The sequence below is a fragment of the Conger conger genome, chromosome 1, assembly GCF_963514075.1.
Source record: "Conger conger chromosome 1, fConCon1.1, whole genome shotgun sequence".
Taxonomy (NCBI): domain Eukaryota; kingdom Metazoa; phylum Chordata; class Actinopteri; order Anguilliformes; family Congridae; genus Conger; species Conger conger.
The window spans coordinates 12,136,807-12,154,131 of NC_083760.1; the positions used below are offsets into that span (position 1 = coordinate 12,136,807).

Here is a 17,325-nt window from a genome sequence, read left to right on the forward strand (position 1 = left end):
AATACACCACTTAAAGCCTCACTCATGCACATTAAATATTCATGTAAACGGTAGAGTCAGGATTCTTATAATACAGCAGATTTTATGGAGGCGGGAGAAACATAAACAGGGATGAAATTTGCTGGCCTGGGAGAGAATTCTATTATTATATACCATTGTATTATTCCTGGGATCAGGACATTAATATTGTGATATTTCACCTCACGCCACTATTTGTAGAAGGATGGTATAATGATCTATCTCACATAATTGGTGCCCCGTGTGAAGATTATTAAAACACGTCTTAATTATCTATCCTCGCAACCGTACACATACTGTGTTGGGGCATATCCCCTGCATAATTGGTGCCCTGTGTGAGGATTATTAAGATGGAAACATCTTAATTATCAGTCCTCCCAACTCTACACATACTGTGCCGGGGGATATCCCCTACAACATTCACCACAAGTTCACATAGAATTGCCCAGCTACTCCAGGGTCCATGACCTTAAACGTTGTTCTCTATGACAGCAGCCCTGAACATAAGAACTACTTTTGTTTTGGTAGGCCTCGTTTAAACTCGTAGCGCGCGAGTCCTTGTGTCTCTTAGCCCTAAACCCCCTGTGCTCTGTGTTAACGCTGGCTTGGTGCACTCCAGGTGCAACACCACCAACCCCACCCATTACGACGAGATCCGGCCGACCTTCATCAACCCGGTGAAGGAGACGGCCTCGGACACGGAGAGCATCCCCAGCCCCAGCACCTCGCCCGTCCTGGCCCGCAGACACTACGGAGAGTCCATCACCAACCTGGGCAAGGCCAGCATCCTGGGTGAGAGAGAGGGGAAAGAGCAATGTGCACTGTTTCTGTCACTCTGTTACAGTTCATTACTCTTGACAGGAGAGCATACCTGGGTCAAATACGTAAATTATTTTAGATTCAAATACTTTTCTGTTCCAACCGAGGGGACCAGAATGCGACTAAGAGGAGCAGCAGACAAGCTCAGTGAAGCGTAGGAAAGTATTTGAAACCGAAACGATTACATGTTTGACGCAGGTCGGAAGCATATGGTTTTGTTAGATGCTTAGCTATAAAACATTTATTTGCAGTGAAAACCTGCTTTGCAGTGCGGTAGTTGTAAACTAAAATGGCTGCTGGTTTATAGTCAACAGAACCTTCCCTGTGCAGTAAACTTGTTTTGAAGAGCAGATGAGATGCAATGAGAACAGAGTGATAAGCAGGTAAAAAGAAAAGAAAGAATAATCATTATAATTCTAATTTAGTTAGCTTTGCCTGTGTAGCCTACATTTTTTGCAACCTCAGTTTTTTTTTTACTTTTAGAAGTAGAGAGATTTAGACATAAGGATTTGACATAAGGATGATAGATTGCGTCTGAATTCCAGGGTAGCAAATTCGAGGCGGTTTCCCTGTGACAACGTGGCCTAATTCACACAGGGTGCCGCACTCCATCTTGTTTGCAAGGCGTAAAGCCAGCAGATGGTTTCCGGTCTACTGTTAAATCTCACTTTACTCATACGTACACCCTGGCTGTGAGTTTAGAGAAGGAAGTGCATAGTGTCCAGTCAGCTGTTTTACATCCCAACAGGGACTAACCTCACCTTCTTCATAGTCATGAGTAATGGTAGGTATGGTCACCTGAATTAAACAGCGGGTCTTCGTTTTGCAAATGTTTTAAATTTGTAGAGTAAGCTTACAGTCGGTACCATTGTGCTATTGTCTAATACTGCAGCTGTTGAGAATGGAAGAGGCAACAGAAGATACGTGCAGATACATACATTCTGCAAAATAGCCTGATCCAAATTATTAGAGTTTAGAATACTTTAGTTACTTTAAATAAGTTGAAAAGCGTGCAGATGGTCTGTCCTCCTTGAAGATGTCATAGGTGAGAATTATGACTAATATTTGGGAACGTGGTTGCCATACAGAAATGCTCAGTTACTTTTTTACATTGAAGGAGAGCAGAGCCTGTTCTCCTTGAGAATGTTATCGGTGAGCATTAGTGTTGAGGGTTGCGGTGGCTGTTTGAAAGGAGGACGGGCAGTCTGTCCTCTCTAGAGTTTTTCCTCTGTATTCAGAATGGAGAGCGCAGTGAGGGTTGCAGACAGAGATGGGACCGCAGTACAGACAGTGATGTGGTGGGGATTGAAACTCCTGGCTATATGGGGGAGGAGTGTGCTTGCCGGGTGGGTGGGTGGGTGGGGGGGCGCTTTTGTGTATGTGTTGATAGTTCGCTCCCCTGTGGACTGTGTATCACCTGACTCGCACACCATGCACAAGAAAAGCATCACTGACTATTGTGCTTGGGCAAAAGGCTTAACTAGCCTGCAAGGTGGGACATTATCATAATAACCACTTGGCCCTGTGTACATTATATAAGCATAACACTGCCAGTGACAACACCTGCTGTTTATGTTTATGCTACACTTAAAAAAAAAAAAAGAAATCTTCCTCTCTGCATTGTTGCGCTCTGTTCCTAGAATTGTAAAGCAGGTGAATAATTTATGCAATGTGGCATTCACTCATAAAATAATCATTCTTCGAGGAGGGATCAATATTGCAATGGTCTGCTGTGAGCAAATGGTACTATTTTAGTTGCGTAGTTTACTCCACTAAATGCAGTCGGCCATAAGTGAAACTATAATTGCACTTAAAAAAAAAAACAAATGTCACATTCCATTTGTTACACTTTCACATTTGTCACATGTTTTAGCATTCCCGGTAAACTGCTCATATTTTTGACATCCATAGCAAAATGCCAACTATTTGCCACCTCTGTAGAGGAAAGATTTTTGCTTTGAGGAGGAAGTAGACTACACGTCTCCAGAAAAGAAAACGAAAAAAAAACTGATTAATTTGCCTGTGAGCATCATTTGGTTACCCTGGTCTCCTGTTAGGGACTGGCAGTGTGTTATAAAAGAAACATTCAAAATTGTGTTTTCTGCCTGAATACAGTGCACAGCTCATGAAAGCCTGTTTGTGGAAGGAAGGTGACAGATCGTTTTGCTTGTCTTATTAATTCAGTTAATATGATCACTTGTTGGGTTACACCAGACTTTATGAGGTGTCTATTGAATGAATCACTGCCAATTACTGCATTATGTTCAGCTACGGTGGCCATAGAGGGACGTAGTGGATTTAAAATGAATTACTGCCTACAATGCCCATTGGCTGAAAACACAGAGTGTAACCAATAAGGAGCATCCTGCACTATCAGTCAATTTGTGAAAGTGACTGCCATTGGCTGCAGGGTGTGCTGCCTGACTCATAGCTCTCTTCAGCTTCTGTACTCCACTCATTCATCTGAGAAGAGGTGCTTTAGTTTAAACTCTACTTTAAATAAAGTAGCATAGATTTTGATTGACTTGGTATGCTACTGCGGCTGCTGGTGATTATGACCAGGATTATTATGATTGTTCGTGAATAATCTGTGTTATTAAGGGATATCTGTCATTTCCCTTTGTTTCTACACAAAGGCTGCTGAGTTCTGCTCCTTTTATATTCTCCATAGGTCCTGTGGAGTGGTGTTTCACCTATCAGAGTCCATTTAGAAACCTTTAAAAGATATGGTAAAATAAACAGTTTATCAGCAAAGTGCAAACTTCTGTATACGAGGTTCTCCTTTGACATTTCCTGGGTTCTAATTAGGAACAGGAGATTAAGGCACAGGAGAGTCAAATATATATCAGCCCTGGTGCGCCGGCTGAATGGACTGCTAATTGGGTTTCCTTCAGCTGCAATCAAGAGAATTGTATTAGCGGGTATATTAGCTTTTTATCAAGCTCAGAGTTTGAAATGGACAAAAGCAGCATTGATTCAGTTACAGCAGCTTTCATTAAAGGCGTTAATCCCCGTCTGCTCTACAAAGGCCAAAATCTCGCTCAGTATTCCTCTTTTATCAAAGAGTCAATGAAGGCACAATTATGTCGATACTGCCCTCTTGTGGAGCAGCGACGCCGGTTCGTCTTCTCAAATTGCCATTATTAAGGCAATGCTCCCTCTGAGAACTGTCTCTTGTGTTAACCCATTTATACATTGATACTGCGGACTTAGCTCTCACTGATAGAAAAGCCAATATAGAATCGCTGCGCTAGCAAGAAGGTTGTGAACAAGTCAGTTATTAACATTCTGCTGTGCACTTGGAGCTGGCCAGAGGCTGCTCCATTTTAGGCTCTTTGAAATCTTTGTGCCTGATTTGAAAAGAAAGTCTGCACAGAATATGTAAATATATGTTAAAATATCATCTTCTGTCACATTGTCATAATACAAAGCAGGATTGAAAACACCTGTGTGAGAAGCACTGGAGGAGCACAAGGAGAACAGCTGCTTGTGAAAGGAGTGTGTGTGTATGTGTGTGTGCGTGTGTGTGTGCGCATGTGCGTGTACATGTATATATATGTGTGTGTGTGTGCGTGTGCGTAAGGCTCCTCTCACACACAGGTGCATCATGCCCTCTCCTCCTCTCACACACAGGTTCACGCCCTCTCCTCCTCTCACACACAGGTGCATCACGCCCTCTCCTCCTCTCTCACACACAGGTGCATCACACCCTCTCCTCCTCTCTCACACACAGGTGCATCACCCCCTCTCCTCCTCTCACACACAGGTTCACGCCCTCTCCTCCTCTCACACACAGGTGCATCACGCCCTCTCCTCCTCTCTCACACACAGGTGCATCACGCCCTGTCCTCCTCTCTCACACAGGTGCATCAGGCCCTCTCCTCCTCTCTCACACATGTGCATCACGCCCTCTCCTCCTCTCACACACATGTGCATCACGCCCTCTCCTCCTCTCTCACACAGGTGCGGCGAGCATTGGGAAGGGCATCGGCGGGATCCTGTTCTCCAGATTCTCCCGCTCCAGCAGTCAGCCGTCCGTGGAGGGCGTGGCACCCGAGGGGGAGGAGAAGAGACCCGCAGACAGCCAGTCATCATACGGCCTGTCCGCCATGTCACAGTCCACCTCCGCCATCATCGACACCACACGTCAGTGCCTCCTTTCTGACCCCTTCTGCAGAAGAGCACTCCTCTGTACCAGACCTGCGTCAAATACATCACCGCTTTGGATTCAAATACGTTTTCTGTGCTCGATTGATCTTGCCTGGGGCTGTCAGGTCAACCAAGAGGACCAGCAGGAGCACTTATTGAGAGTATTTCATTTGTTGCAATATACCAGACAAGCTCAGTATTTGAATCCAAAACAGTTATGTATTTGACCCAGGTCTGCTCTGTACACACCAGTAAATTCCCTCATGGAAATGTATACGAATGCTCTGTCCTTCTGTCGGTTTTCACTCAGACCATAAAGCACACCTCATTCAACAGCTAGAGCAGGCTGTCCAACCCTGTTCCTGAAGATCTACCATCCTGTAGGTTATCACTTCAACCCTAACAGAGCACACCTCATTCAACAGCTACAGATCTCCTTGAGCAGCAGATTAGGCTTGGAGTGAAAACATACATGATGGGCAGCGCTGGTGTATATGGTTTTTACACACCATGTGACTGAGAAACACAGAAACTGTGAGAACCATAGTTCTCTTTGGCTTATCAGTATTATCACTGTAAGTGGTCTTCACTGTGTTTGCATGCGAATTAAAGAGAGTAGGTCTACAGTAAATCATGTCGGAAATACAGGTTTATAATTATAGGGCCACCTTTCTGTTACAGTGGAGCTGGAACACCGCATCGACTTTGAACTCCGCGAGGGCCTGGTGGAGAGCCGCTATTGGTCGGCGGTGACGTCGCACACAGCCTATTGGTCCTCGCACGACGTGGCGCTGTTCCTGCTGACCTTCATGTACAAGCAGAGCGAAACGGCCGAATCCAGCGAAGACAATCCGGACCCCGTGTAGCACGCAGAAGCAAAAGCATTCAAGCCACAAATGCACGAATATGCACACGCGCGAACACACGCTAACACACACGCGGGGATTTCCCCTCTCACTCTTTCATTACATGAACACACGCACACGCACACACGCACACGCACGCACACACACACACGCAGACAGACCTCCTGCTCGCTCTCTGGGTTCAGCCTTGCCCCGCCCACACTGGCGGGTGGCACATTGGACTGGAGCCTCGCGTGGGCGGAGCCAGTGCCACCGCCCGGTTCCGGAACTCGCCGTGACGAGCGGCGCGTTGTGAGGATCCGTGAAACCCGGCGCCCCCTTGTGGCCTGTTGGAATCTGCACACTGTGGTCGAGTCCCCAATGCCTGCCTATGGAGACCTCTCTAAACTCCTCCCTCCCCCACTCATCCACTGTAGCGACATCGCTGCATCCTGGCCTTCATCCCAATACCCCTGCACCCCCCCCTCCCCCTCCCCCTCACCTGACTGTGCAGGAGCTGCGTCACGCACAAACCTGCCCCCCCCGTTACCTTTAACCCTCATTCCTCTCTGTGATTGGTTGCCGTTCTCAAGGGCATGGACTTGAGTCTAAACAGCGGAGTGATTGGTTAGAAAGGACGGAGGGCTCTTTTTTGTAGACCTAACTGCATCCCAAAGCAACATTACTGAGCAAATATTCAATGCAAAATTAAAACACTTAAAGGGGTCAAAAGATAATTTATTTTAATATTAATTTATTACCTAACAAGATTTTTTTTCCATTATTCATTGTGTAAAGGAACTAGATTATAACCAATTTGCCCTTCTTATTTTACTATATAAGGAAGGGACGTTACCTGCGTCACGTTCTTCTATTTGCTAATCAGCCCCAAACTACTGTGTGACTTTTCCTAACGCTAAATACCTAGCTAACCTTTTACTAAAATCAGCAAAGCCATTGTCTTTTTATACCAGAAAGTAACTGATCTCTATCTTCATTGACTAAGTAGTCATAATTGAACAAGAAACCTTTATAACCCATTTGTATGTCAACCAAATGGTGCTGTAACCAACCTGTTAGTTTAGTTTTTTTTGTTAAATGTTCCATTTTTAGGTGAAGTCAGTCAGGTGCAGAGTCACAACAGTGTCACACCTGCCTTTGCGATGTTTGCATCAGGACATGACGCGGGCAGAACTGGCGGGCTCTCTGTTCCTGACGATGCATGACCATTTTACCTGTTTGTGTCATAAAACGTCAGCACGCACAAGCGGAGTAACACCGCTCTCTATCAGAGTCTGCTCAGCAGGGGTCTTTCTCTGAGCTGTGCTTGCATGGAACTTAAAAAAAAAAAAAAAAAAAAAAAAAAATCTGCATGAAGTGTCAGTGCTTTTATCGAGCACCAATCACGACGCAGCTCAGAGGAAGACCTGAGATATTATAGGCTGCCTGACCCCACAGGCCTCTGTGTGGCGCTGTGATTGGAGCAAAGCTACAGAGGCCTACAGCCAGGCAGAGAACCGTTCCCTTGTTCATACGCATTCTAAACACAGCCAAAAGCTGGGGAACTGGAGTGTTAAGTGACACTGCTTTTAAAGGGCTCATCGTGAAAGCAACTTGGAGAGTCGAGGGTCAATATGTGTTGTGGCTGATTTGGCCTGGCATTTTTCACACTCATTCTTTAATTATTTCTAATATATTGTTTGATTCATGAAAAAAAAAAACCTTATGAAGGTTATGTTTGAGATGTGATCTTCAGGCTCTTCTGTTTACATGGATGTACGGAGAAATAAGCTTGATTTTTGTAGCCAATTGATTTATCGTAATTTTTTATGGACATTGTTATGATTATCCTTTGTCGAATTATTGCTGGCATGGACGTAGATCCCAAACTTTGGGAAAATATCAGATGGTCCCTCCCCAATATTATCATTTTGTATTTGGTAGTACTTTTTTTTTTTTTTGGTTGTACCCCCAAAAGTTAAAATGAGATCTGTGTCCTTGCTAGCCAGTGGCCAAATATTTCAGATATCTAAGTTTGGGGAAGACGGGAGGAATACGTATTTGAACATTATGACTCTTAGTAGGAGATGCCAGTCGATCTCCAGCGTTAGTGTGTTTGTGAAGACTTGAGATCCGATGCACTGATTTCTTCATCTACTTAAACGTAACGAAAGAAGCAAGACACAAGTTTCTTAGAATCACACATTGCCATTTAAAAAAACATTTTACTTTTGTGAATATGATCTGAATGTAATAGAAATTACTTCAAGAAGGAGGTTTTGAGGAACAATGCAAATTTTTATAATGTGAGGTTGCGTTTGTTTTTTGTTTTTTCCCCATTACTGTTTGTGTCCTCTAGATGTCAGTATGTTCACTTTGTACATTTGCGGTTAGCACTAGAACAAGACTGAAGGGAACACGGGCCCATGCTCAAGGGCCAATGTCATGCTGACATTGTAACTGACTGATGATGACGGTCGCATGATAGTCAATTAAGTTAAAAGTGGATTTACTGATACCTACTACATTCACTTAGACCGCCTGCTAATTCATAATTTATATGTTCACCGTCTGGAACATGTGTAATGGACCTGGCCACTCTTACGGACATAATTATGTCCCTGTAGAGATGCCTCACCCTTAATGTAGCGGGCAACTTCGTTATAAACTCTGGAGGGATCAAAGACACTGAGGGGAGAAAAAAAAAAAAAAAAAAGACAGTTAAAGTTATATGAGATGCTAAATGGCTAACAATGCTAAACTGCATCTGGCAACGACTGCAAAGATGTTGTGCTGCTGCCATGTAAACAGTAGCCAGGAGGAATGCAAATTTGCAAAGCAGCTTGTGAGATCTTAGCGGAAATCCTGTATTTGGCAAACTTAAAACAAACAAAAAAAAAAAAAAAAAAAAAATGAGCTCTCAGAAAACTAGTTTTGAAACTTGCAGTGTGGAAGCTTCACAGCAGTGATATGTGAAGGTGCCCACTGGCTAACATGTCGCTGATTTGTGAGCGGAGGCTCGGAGTAGAAAGTAAAGACCTTTAAGAGCACAGAGGAGATGGTCGGCAGCCTGATTCCTGCAGCTGTGTTTGGCATTACCTTCGGCACATGTACCTGTCCTCAGCGCAGACAAGCACACAGCTTAAAATGCTCACTACTGGTCTGCTAAAGCACATTTAACAACAGCCAAATGTGCTTATTGAAAATGTAATTCACCATAAGGGACAGGACGGTATTTCTGTTACAAAAGTATTTCTATATCTGAGAATTCCCTCATTGTCTTTGCGATCCATCGATCCATGAGACTTGCGGAAACGGTTGAAAGGTTGCGTCTCTTGCGGTTTCCCTGCATTGGGACGGTGAGACTCGGTGTGTCGCACTTTGAAATCCTGATTGTGTTCTGTGATCTCAGACTTTCAGAATGTGTGCTCGGAATGAAAGAACCCATCCAATAATGTCTCCATTGTATCCGCTTCTGGGCTGAACGAAGAGTCTCAAAATGACTGTTACTTTTGACATTGAAACGATAAGCTGACAAGCTTTTGACTCTGGAAAGCTGTGCAATAACTCATGCCTGTCACGGATTCAAACTGCCATCCGACACTGTATTTATTTCCTTTTATTAAAACAAAACCTTTCCTTTCTTAACGCAATGGTCGTACTCTACATTTATTTTTGTCCTGTTGTTCTAAAAGGATCATATTTTTCCTCTCGGTGAAATGTCCTCCCTCTGCAGAAAAGTCATAACAAGGTTGTTTCTGGAAGGATTGATTAAAATCTGCAGGATGGGTTTTTATAAGGTGAGGTGCTGTCTGAGCAGGTGAAATCACTGCTTGTGGCCACTAGGTGGCAGACATGGTTATATGACATCGGCTCATGCCATCGCAGTCCTGCTTATGAACTTTCTCAGCATGCCCCCTATCCAAAACTTTTGCAGATCCCAATATCCAGCATCCAAGTGTCTAATACAATTACAGTTTGATTCATTGTTAATCACTTTAACAGAAGTTAAGCAGGACTTTGCTGTCACTCTTCTGTGCTTTAGTCACATTGTTTTGTTTTTTGCAGTCAATTTGTTCCTGGTTTTGGATTTTGGGTAAATTCTTTCTCATTAAATTAACCCATGTCCAAAACAATTCAGAGACTGAATACATTGCACTACTGTATGTAGAATGCTGTTGCATTCTTTATAAGTGCCATAAAAAAAATCCTCATGTAAGTTTATTTTCTTTATTTTTTTTCTTTTTAGGTTTTCAACTGGAAATGTCTAGTTTGTTTATTTTGATTGTAGACTGCATTTCATTTTGTTTGGTTTTGATTCTTCTGTGTACCCAGTCTCACTTGTGTGTGGGAAGAAGGAAACACATTTTATACAAGGAATCTGCTTCATATGAAAAAGTAAAGGAGCATCGTCCCTGTCCAGATTCCAAAAATATTTGTAGAAGCATTTTTAGAAATGTTTTTTTTTTCCTCTGATATTAAGCAATACTTGGATTTACCGCCAACCTGCGCAAATTTATTTTACATTATTTTACTAATAGAAGATGGATTAAATTGCCATATCTTTACTTACGTTTTATTGTCTTGTCTTCATTTCCTTGCATTTTGTCACATCAGATGTTACACATATACATTGTCAGTTTTTTGTGACTAAATTCATGTTTGTTTGTTTTTAACCCCAGTAATATGTTGTGTCCAGATATCGCTGTGTTGCTTTACTTTTTACAAATGATTTGTTAATCATGGTATGTGTCATGAGTTTTTCCCCTTCTCTGTTTTTCTGATCATACTGATCATCCCCAGATCAACTGCTGTTTCTTACTCCTAAAATGGCAGTTATTTGCTGCGTTCGCCATTTCATAAGCTTCATGTGTTACTGTAGAAATGTTGATGAAAAAATAAATTTTAATGTGCAACGATTTTGTGTTCTTCCTGATGTATCGACTTCACTTGAGCGTAATTAGAAAGATGTACACATACAGTATATTACTTGTGTAAGGAATTTGGTTGCGTGAACAATGAGTGCTCATCGGCACTCCAGTGACATAACATGACTGAAGCCGATCTCGTTTGCACTCCGCGTCTTAACTCCTTTTAACCCGCCACATTCCTACCGTGAGCCTCTTCCACCGAGGAGCCCCGTCTTACTTCTGCGTGGCTCCTGACTGCATCTTTACGCCCTAATTAAAACAGAGCCTTTTAAAGGCAACGGATCTGCTGCCAGACGGGCCCGGGGTCAGGCAGCAGGGAGAAGGGTTGTAAATCGCTTTGATGCAGACCAAATGTGCGGCTGGATTCTTCTGCCGGTGCTGGAGCCGTAGTGATTCATACCTCGCAGCTCGCCTTGGAGTGGCTCTGCAGGCACTGCAGGACATGGCCACGCGCATCCACTCCACAGTGAAGAAGGGCTTTATATAGGCTTGTGTATGCAAGTGTGTCATAATATGGTGTTACTTGGAAAAATATGGGAAAACATATTTTCATTATAAGTGCTGCATGTGTGTGTATGAGGAAAGCTGTGTCACGGAACACTTCAGTAATAGTGTGATATAATAGCAGTAATAGATTAATAATTTAGATTATAATTTATTACATTTTTTCCCACATTTTTTTAAAACTCTCTGCAATGTATAAAAGCGCTTAAATGCTCCTTCAACAAACCTTTGTGTTCAGTACGTGTTTGAGTTGGATTTTCCAGAGAAAATTAAGAACTTTCCATTTAGTAGGTTGCAATCCAGTGCAAAATGGCTTCTGCTAATACTAGGCTGAAATCAGACTTTGAGTTTCTGTCAAAGGGAGGGTGATCAAAGGGAGGGTGAATAGATGACTCATAAAAAAAACCCAGGCAATCAAAAGATAAGAGAACGACAGTATAAACTTCACCACAATCTCTTTGTGTTGTGGCAAATATGATAGTCGGCAGTATAAAAGAACTGTAGCGTGATAATGAAATGGTCACCTTCAAAGTGTTGCAGTACGAACTAAGACTCAAATGATGTGCCATATTTAATGCCCAGATAATGTGCCCAATTCATATTGGGCAGTAAACTGTTGACTCTTCAGATGAGTTTTTTTTAGGCAAGAATAACTCTTTCCAGTGACTAAATGATTTGGTTGTACACACCCAGTTTCATCCACAGTTACACCAAATATATTTTTGTCCTAGTGAGTACCATTTTTCAAAACATCCAAATGGTTGCTATGAACAATTAGTCCCTCTGGACAAGCTGGGGGTGGGATGAGGTGTAGAATTATGTATCTGGTTTTGCTTTGTTTTTCATGAAGCTGTATTTCTACAAAATTAATAAAACAATCACAGTAGCTACGCATACCCTTGACAGATGAAGAGTAAGAACAATATTTTTTAGTCCAAAAGTAGTCAGCAACATGAGAATAGTAACATCTAACATACTTAATTGGAACTATGACCAGACCACGTTACTTGATTTTGTTCAGGTCATGTAAGGTTTTTGACAGAAAATGATTAAGGCGACCATGTAAATGGAAAATGTTACATTTTTGTTTTAAATGAAAAATCATTCTGTAAGTGTACAGAGCTATTATCCTGCGTTTCGTGTTAAAATATCAGTTAAAAAGTCCCCAGACCATTTTATGTTTGACGAGTAACAGTTCGAAAAGAATTAAGCCAACTAGACAAAGTAACGGATATGTTTCAGTCATATCAGTCAGACTAACTAGGCTACAGTCTTACAACAATGAAACTAGCACATCTATTCGAGTATAACATTACACAGTAGCCTACAACTGGATTATGAAGAAATCACAGTCTTGACGTTGCTATTTTAACACCCCGAAAATAGCTCTTTTGCCTTGTTTACTTAATGAGTAATTGTGTGTAAATCCAAAACGAAGACCCCCACGTTCCCCGGATGTACCCCGGCGTACTCGATACTATTTCCATAAAAGGCAGCAGTGGCGGTCCTAAGACTTTCCCATTCCCTCGTCCCGAATCAACTGTTGAGTTTTAACCCGCGCCGGCAACATGTATCAATTCTAATGTACAATATTGGTCCCAAACTACGCAACATTTTATACAGTTGGACGGAGTAAAGCATCGGCCAGATTTTTTCGCACACACACGCATTAGAAATAAAAAATAACCTAAAAATGCAGGGATATATGGCGATTACCAATTAACAATTCAATCCATAAATACACGTAGCCTAATGCCAAGCGTGGTGCAGTCATAAACCACAGTTTTTTTCTTTCTGAAATTAAAAAAAAGAGGAGGGAATAATCAGACCAGACCGGTCTTAGTGTCCAGTGAAAGGAAAAGTGGGATTGGAGGAGTGAGTGACGTTATCTGGGGGAAAGGGAGGGAGTAAAAAGAAACGCCTGGACTCCATTAGCGAAAGCCCGAGGAGACAGTTTGGGATACTTAACTTGGGGTAGTTCTCCGGGATTTTCCTCCAGGATACGAAGTAGCTACATGATATACAGGAGAAGAATAACGGAACATTAAAGCGTAGGAAGTACAAACGGATTTCTTGGTGTTGGGTTGTTGTATCTGAGAAGGTGAGTGGACATTGTTAATGATTTTCATTTTTCTTTCTTTAGGGGTACGAAAGAATCGCAGCGCTTTGCGCACTGTAGCTATAGCTCTACCAACAGAGCAGTGGTTGCCGTTTGCTTGGAAGCTAGCCACATGTTTAAAATAACGGTTTGAAATTTATTTAAAGTAGCCTAGTTTTGTTTAATAGTTATGTTGCTTCAAATGGAGAGAGGAACCGCTGGTTTTATTGTGCTTGTCGCCTAACTAACAGGAACAAGTTTGCATTTTTAGAGGCAAGTCCTTGTATAAATCTGCTTACGTAATCCGCTTCATAGTTGACAAATTAGTATACTTTCCGTTATCTACAGCAGGTGAATGCATTAACTTGACAAAATGACTTGGATTTTGTCTGTTGGTTGTCGCTTACTTGTCTATCTATGGGAAGTGTGTAGGAGGTTGTATTAGAAGGCCCAGTCTTTATATTGATTAAATGACGCAGTTTCTCAGTACAATCGACTTATTTTCTTGTTCCGTTCATGCATATTCCACACTGGGTCATGTGTGAGTTCTGTCTATAAACTACTCATAGAACGAGCTAAGTAATTGCGTAATGCAAACATTCACATGATACTGACTTTCAAAATGACCCCACTCCCTCAGTCATGAATGTAGGCTACGACCTTTTCTTGCACTGAAAACTTTGTAATTAATTAGCTCTTTTAGGCTACTAGTCTGTTTATGCAAAGAAGATTATGCATAAAACTTGGTTACAATCGGTTGGTCTTTCACTGAGCACATCTGCTTTCTTTTGCTCGCATATTATTTCAGTAAGCTGCTAAGTAATGCACATTGATTTCGACTTGTTTTCATCTCTGCGACGGTCGCATTCTGCATTGTAACCTATAGGCCTATCTATTACTGAATAAAGTTTCTGTCATGCATATAGGCCTGTAAATCAAAACACTTGTCTAGTTTTTCTGTGTCTAATAATCATTGTTCTCTTGGAAAGGATGGCGCTGGACGGTATACGAATGCCCGATGGCTGCTATGCTGACGGGACTTGGGAATTGAAGATGCATGTGACCGACCTCCACAGGGACGTGTCGCTGCGGGTGACCGGCGAAATTCACATCGGCGGGGTCATGCTGAAACTCGTGGAAAAACTTGGTACGCAAAACCCTCAACGTGCATTGTGCTCGCCTTCCATAAAGAGCCGGTGTTGTGTGCAAACTGCGTGTGTCCGTACTGGCCGTTCAGATATCACGTTACGCTTGTTAATTCATAAACGAACAAAAACCCATCAGTTTTGCAGCAGGATCTCGCAAGGTGTCATTTACAGAAATGCATACCCCTGCTGCCATGACAATGTGTCTTTTATGAAGTCAGCCTATTGATGTCTTATTATAAGAATCAGAATACTGCAGCTAAGTATTAGCCAAATGTATAGTGTATATTTTAGTTATGGATGCATGCTAATTATTTATCTAAACCCCCAAGACATTTGAATTGACATTGGATGGTTATGGTTGCTGATTATTCCCACAGTGCCCAGTTCCATATGTTTACACTGAAATTGAATGGCAGATAACGTAATAACCTTCTTTCCTTACCCCCGTTTTTCTGCTTATAGAAAGTTGAATTAATTAGCTGGGTGAATGTGAGTGAGCTGGGTCTGCTAGGAAATGATTTATGTCAGTCTGCATGCATTGCCAGGATTTCACTGCAGCTGTGAGCTTGGAGGAATGATCTTGCCTCATTAATGCTGTGAATTCCTAGTCTCCAGTGTTTCGCCCGTCATATTTGGAATGTCGCTCCATGTAACTGCAATGAGCAGAGAACAGGAATTGCGTGTTTCTCAAATGACAATTACTGTCATGCACACGGTATTAGTCGCACATGATCTAGCGCCAAAATTGAAGCTTAGCATATTTGACATTTAAAACAATGTGGTTGACATTTATTTAAACTAATATATTTGGCTTTTTATTTACAAGAACATATTTGACATTAAAAAGAAAAAGAATTTATTTGATGACCAGAGATATATTTTTGCCAGGGAATGAGAATGCATTGTGCATTTCTCCAGTTGAGGAGAGAGCAGAAGGCGCTTTTAGACTTGAACACTGCTCAATTTAATGGTAGGAAAGGTCAAATTCTAGTTCATCTTGGACTGGAAGTGTGCTAAAGGAGTTTAAATAGTCTACATTCCAACACTGTGCAAGTTTATTCCATAGCTGCTTCCATATTTTTATCCCTTCGGGTTTTCGACTTCACATAATTGAGGCCTTTGTTCTTTGTGGTCATTTTTCTGGCAGCAGACCAGGGTCATATGCAGTGTTGTGTGTGTGGGAAGATGGTCTTTTTTCTCCTCTCCACCCTCCCCCATCTTAGTTTCAGTGAAAGGTCATCCATTGCAGGCGTCTTTGTCATCTCCAACATACATACATACTCAAAGACCTCTCTAGGTGAGGTGGGGTACATGCCCATGAAACCTTTCTCCATTTTAGGTCTCACAGAAATCTCAAGGACAGTGCTATGTGTAGGGGACGTGATGAGATTGGAGGTTTCGTTTGAAGAAAGTATGTGTCGGAGATGTTCCTTAAATTAGGTTTTTCGGGAGCAGGAGAGTGTTGAGAGATCTCAAGCCTGAAGCCTGTTGAGAGATCTCAAGCCTGAAGCCTGAAGTCTGTTGAGAGATCTCAAGCTTGAAGTCTTGAGATGAAATATTTCTTACTGAAATGTTCTGTGGGTCATGCCTTATGCTCTAGGTGAGTCACATACTATAGCCTTTAGCATGTGCCAATTGCACCAGAGACCACTGTGAGGAGACAAGCCTTTTATGTATTTAAAACTCTTTTCTATATTTAAATGGTATTGTTGTCTTCCAAGTGAAGTTAACACTGTAAAGCATTTGGAATGGTTTTGGGGTTTTGATGAGAATGGCATTGAAAAGGCTCATTGCCCTGGAACAGTAGGTGGGTAGAGACCGTCGGACCTGTGGCTGGGCCTGTGGAGTTGACAAGTGAAGGCTACGTTTAAGGCCCACGATCTCTCAAGAGCTGCAGCACTTATTCAGCTCAGCATGGCTAGCATTTTATTGCTCAGTGCTGTGTGGCTAAGATCTCTGCGTTGTGGTGCAAGACACTCTTGGACCACAATACACAAATAGCCCCTACTGTTTGCTTGGTTTAGAGTTCATCTTAAAGTAGAACCTACATATTTCTCCTCGTTGCCTGTTTGTGTTTTAGCCTGTTTGTGGTCCTTCTAGATGGTTTTGCCGTTGAGTAGCTGAAGTTCCCTATAATGGAGATACCCCTGGCTTCAGGGGTCTAGGTGAATGTTCGAACCGGCCCCACCTGCGAGGGAGGCAGTGTTGCCGTGGTAATGGTTGCCGTGGAATGCTGGTGACAGTTTGTGTAGGTCTCTCCCTGTAGTTGAAATGGAAAACATTAGCCTGCTCAGCCAAAGACAACACATCCTACCTATGAACTGGATGTCACAATTACGCCGGTCGAGAATGTCCGTACTGTGTTTTAATGCTGAGAAGGTGGTCGTTTTTGTGGAAAGCTGACTGGGACATTGCCTAGAATTTAAAAGGTTTTCTGGAACGAGAACGTGATGATTAAGCTGATGATAATGTCTGCTGGCTACAGTTTACCCCGTGGAGGTGGCATGTTTTGATGCCTTGCTGTGACAAGTGTGTATATTTTAGCCTGTCTACTGTTGATATTCAATAGAGATGTATGATAGTCCCTGAACACCACCTGACTGATTCCAAGAGGCCCGACCTGTGTCACTTTCTTCTAGCTTCGGCAGATCTTTGTACTGAAGGGAAACCTAGCCTAACCTACTGAATGTCAGACTAGTATAATATTCAGACTGAATGTCTGTTATTTTGTCACTCATTTGTTGTTGCTTTTTAAACTGAAAATGTAATGGAATTTGATGTGATTTAGGTCATGGTAATCTCCATAGGTTTAA

The 17,325-nt window shown here is 42.3% G+C and overlaps 2 protein-coding genes across 5 annotated transcripts in view; both read left to right on the plus strand.

The window, feature by feature from the left end:
* The window catches only part of ddhd1a (DDHD domain containing 1a), a 35,624-nt gene extending 24,874 nt beyond the window's left edge, over positions 1–10,750 (plus strand). The window contains exons 11-13 of the mRNA XM_061250591.1: positions 638–810; positions 4,801–4,983; positions 5,668–10,750. Coding sequence (XP_061106575.1) covers positions 638–810; positions 4,801–4,983; positions 5,668–5,852 — 541 coding nt within the window. The 3' untranslated portion in view covers positions 5,853–10,750. The remainder of the gene's footprint in view (positions 1–637; positions 811–4,800; positions 4,984–5,667) is intronic.
* Positions 10,751–13,190: 2,440 nt separating this feature from the next.
* Positions 13,191–17,325, plus strand: part of fermt2 (FERM domain containing kindlin 2) — a 44,320-nt gene continuing 40,185 nt past the window's right edge. For all 4 annotated transcript variants that reach the window (XM_061237571.1, XM_061237578.1, XM_061237586.1 and 1 more), the window contains exons 1-2: positions 13,191–13,367; positions 14,354–14,511. In XM_061237571.1, coding sequence (XP_061093555.1) covers positions 14,355–14,511 — 157 coding nt within the window. In that variant the 5' untranslated portion in view covers positions 13,191–13,367; position 14,354. The remainder of the gene's footprint in view (positions 13,368–14,353; positions 14,512–17,325) is intronic.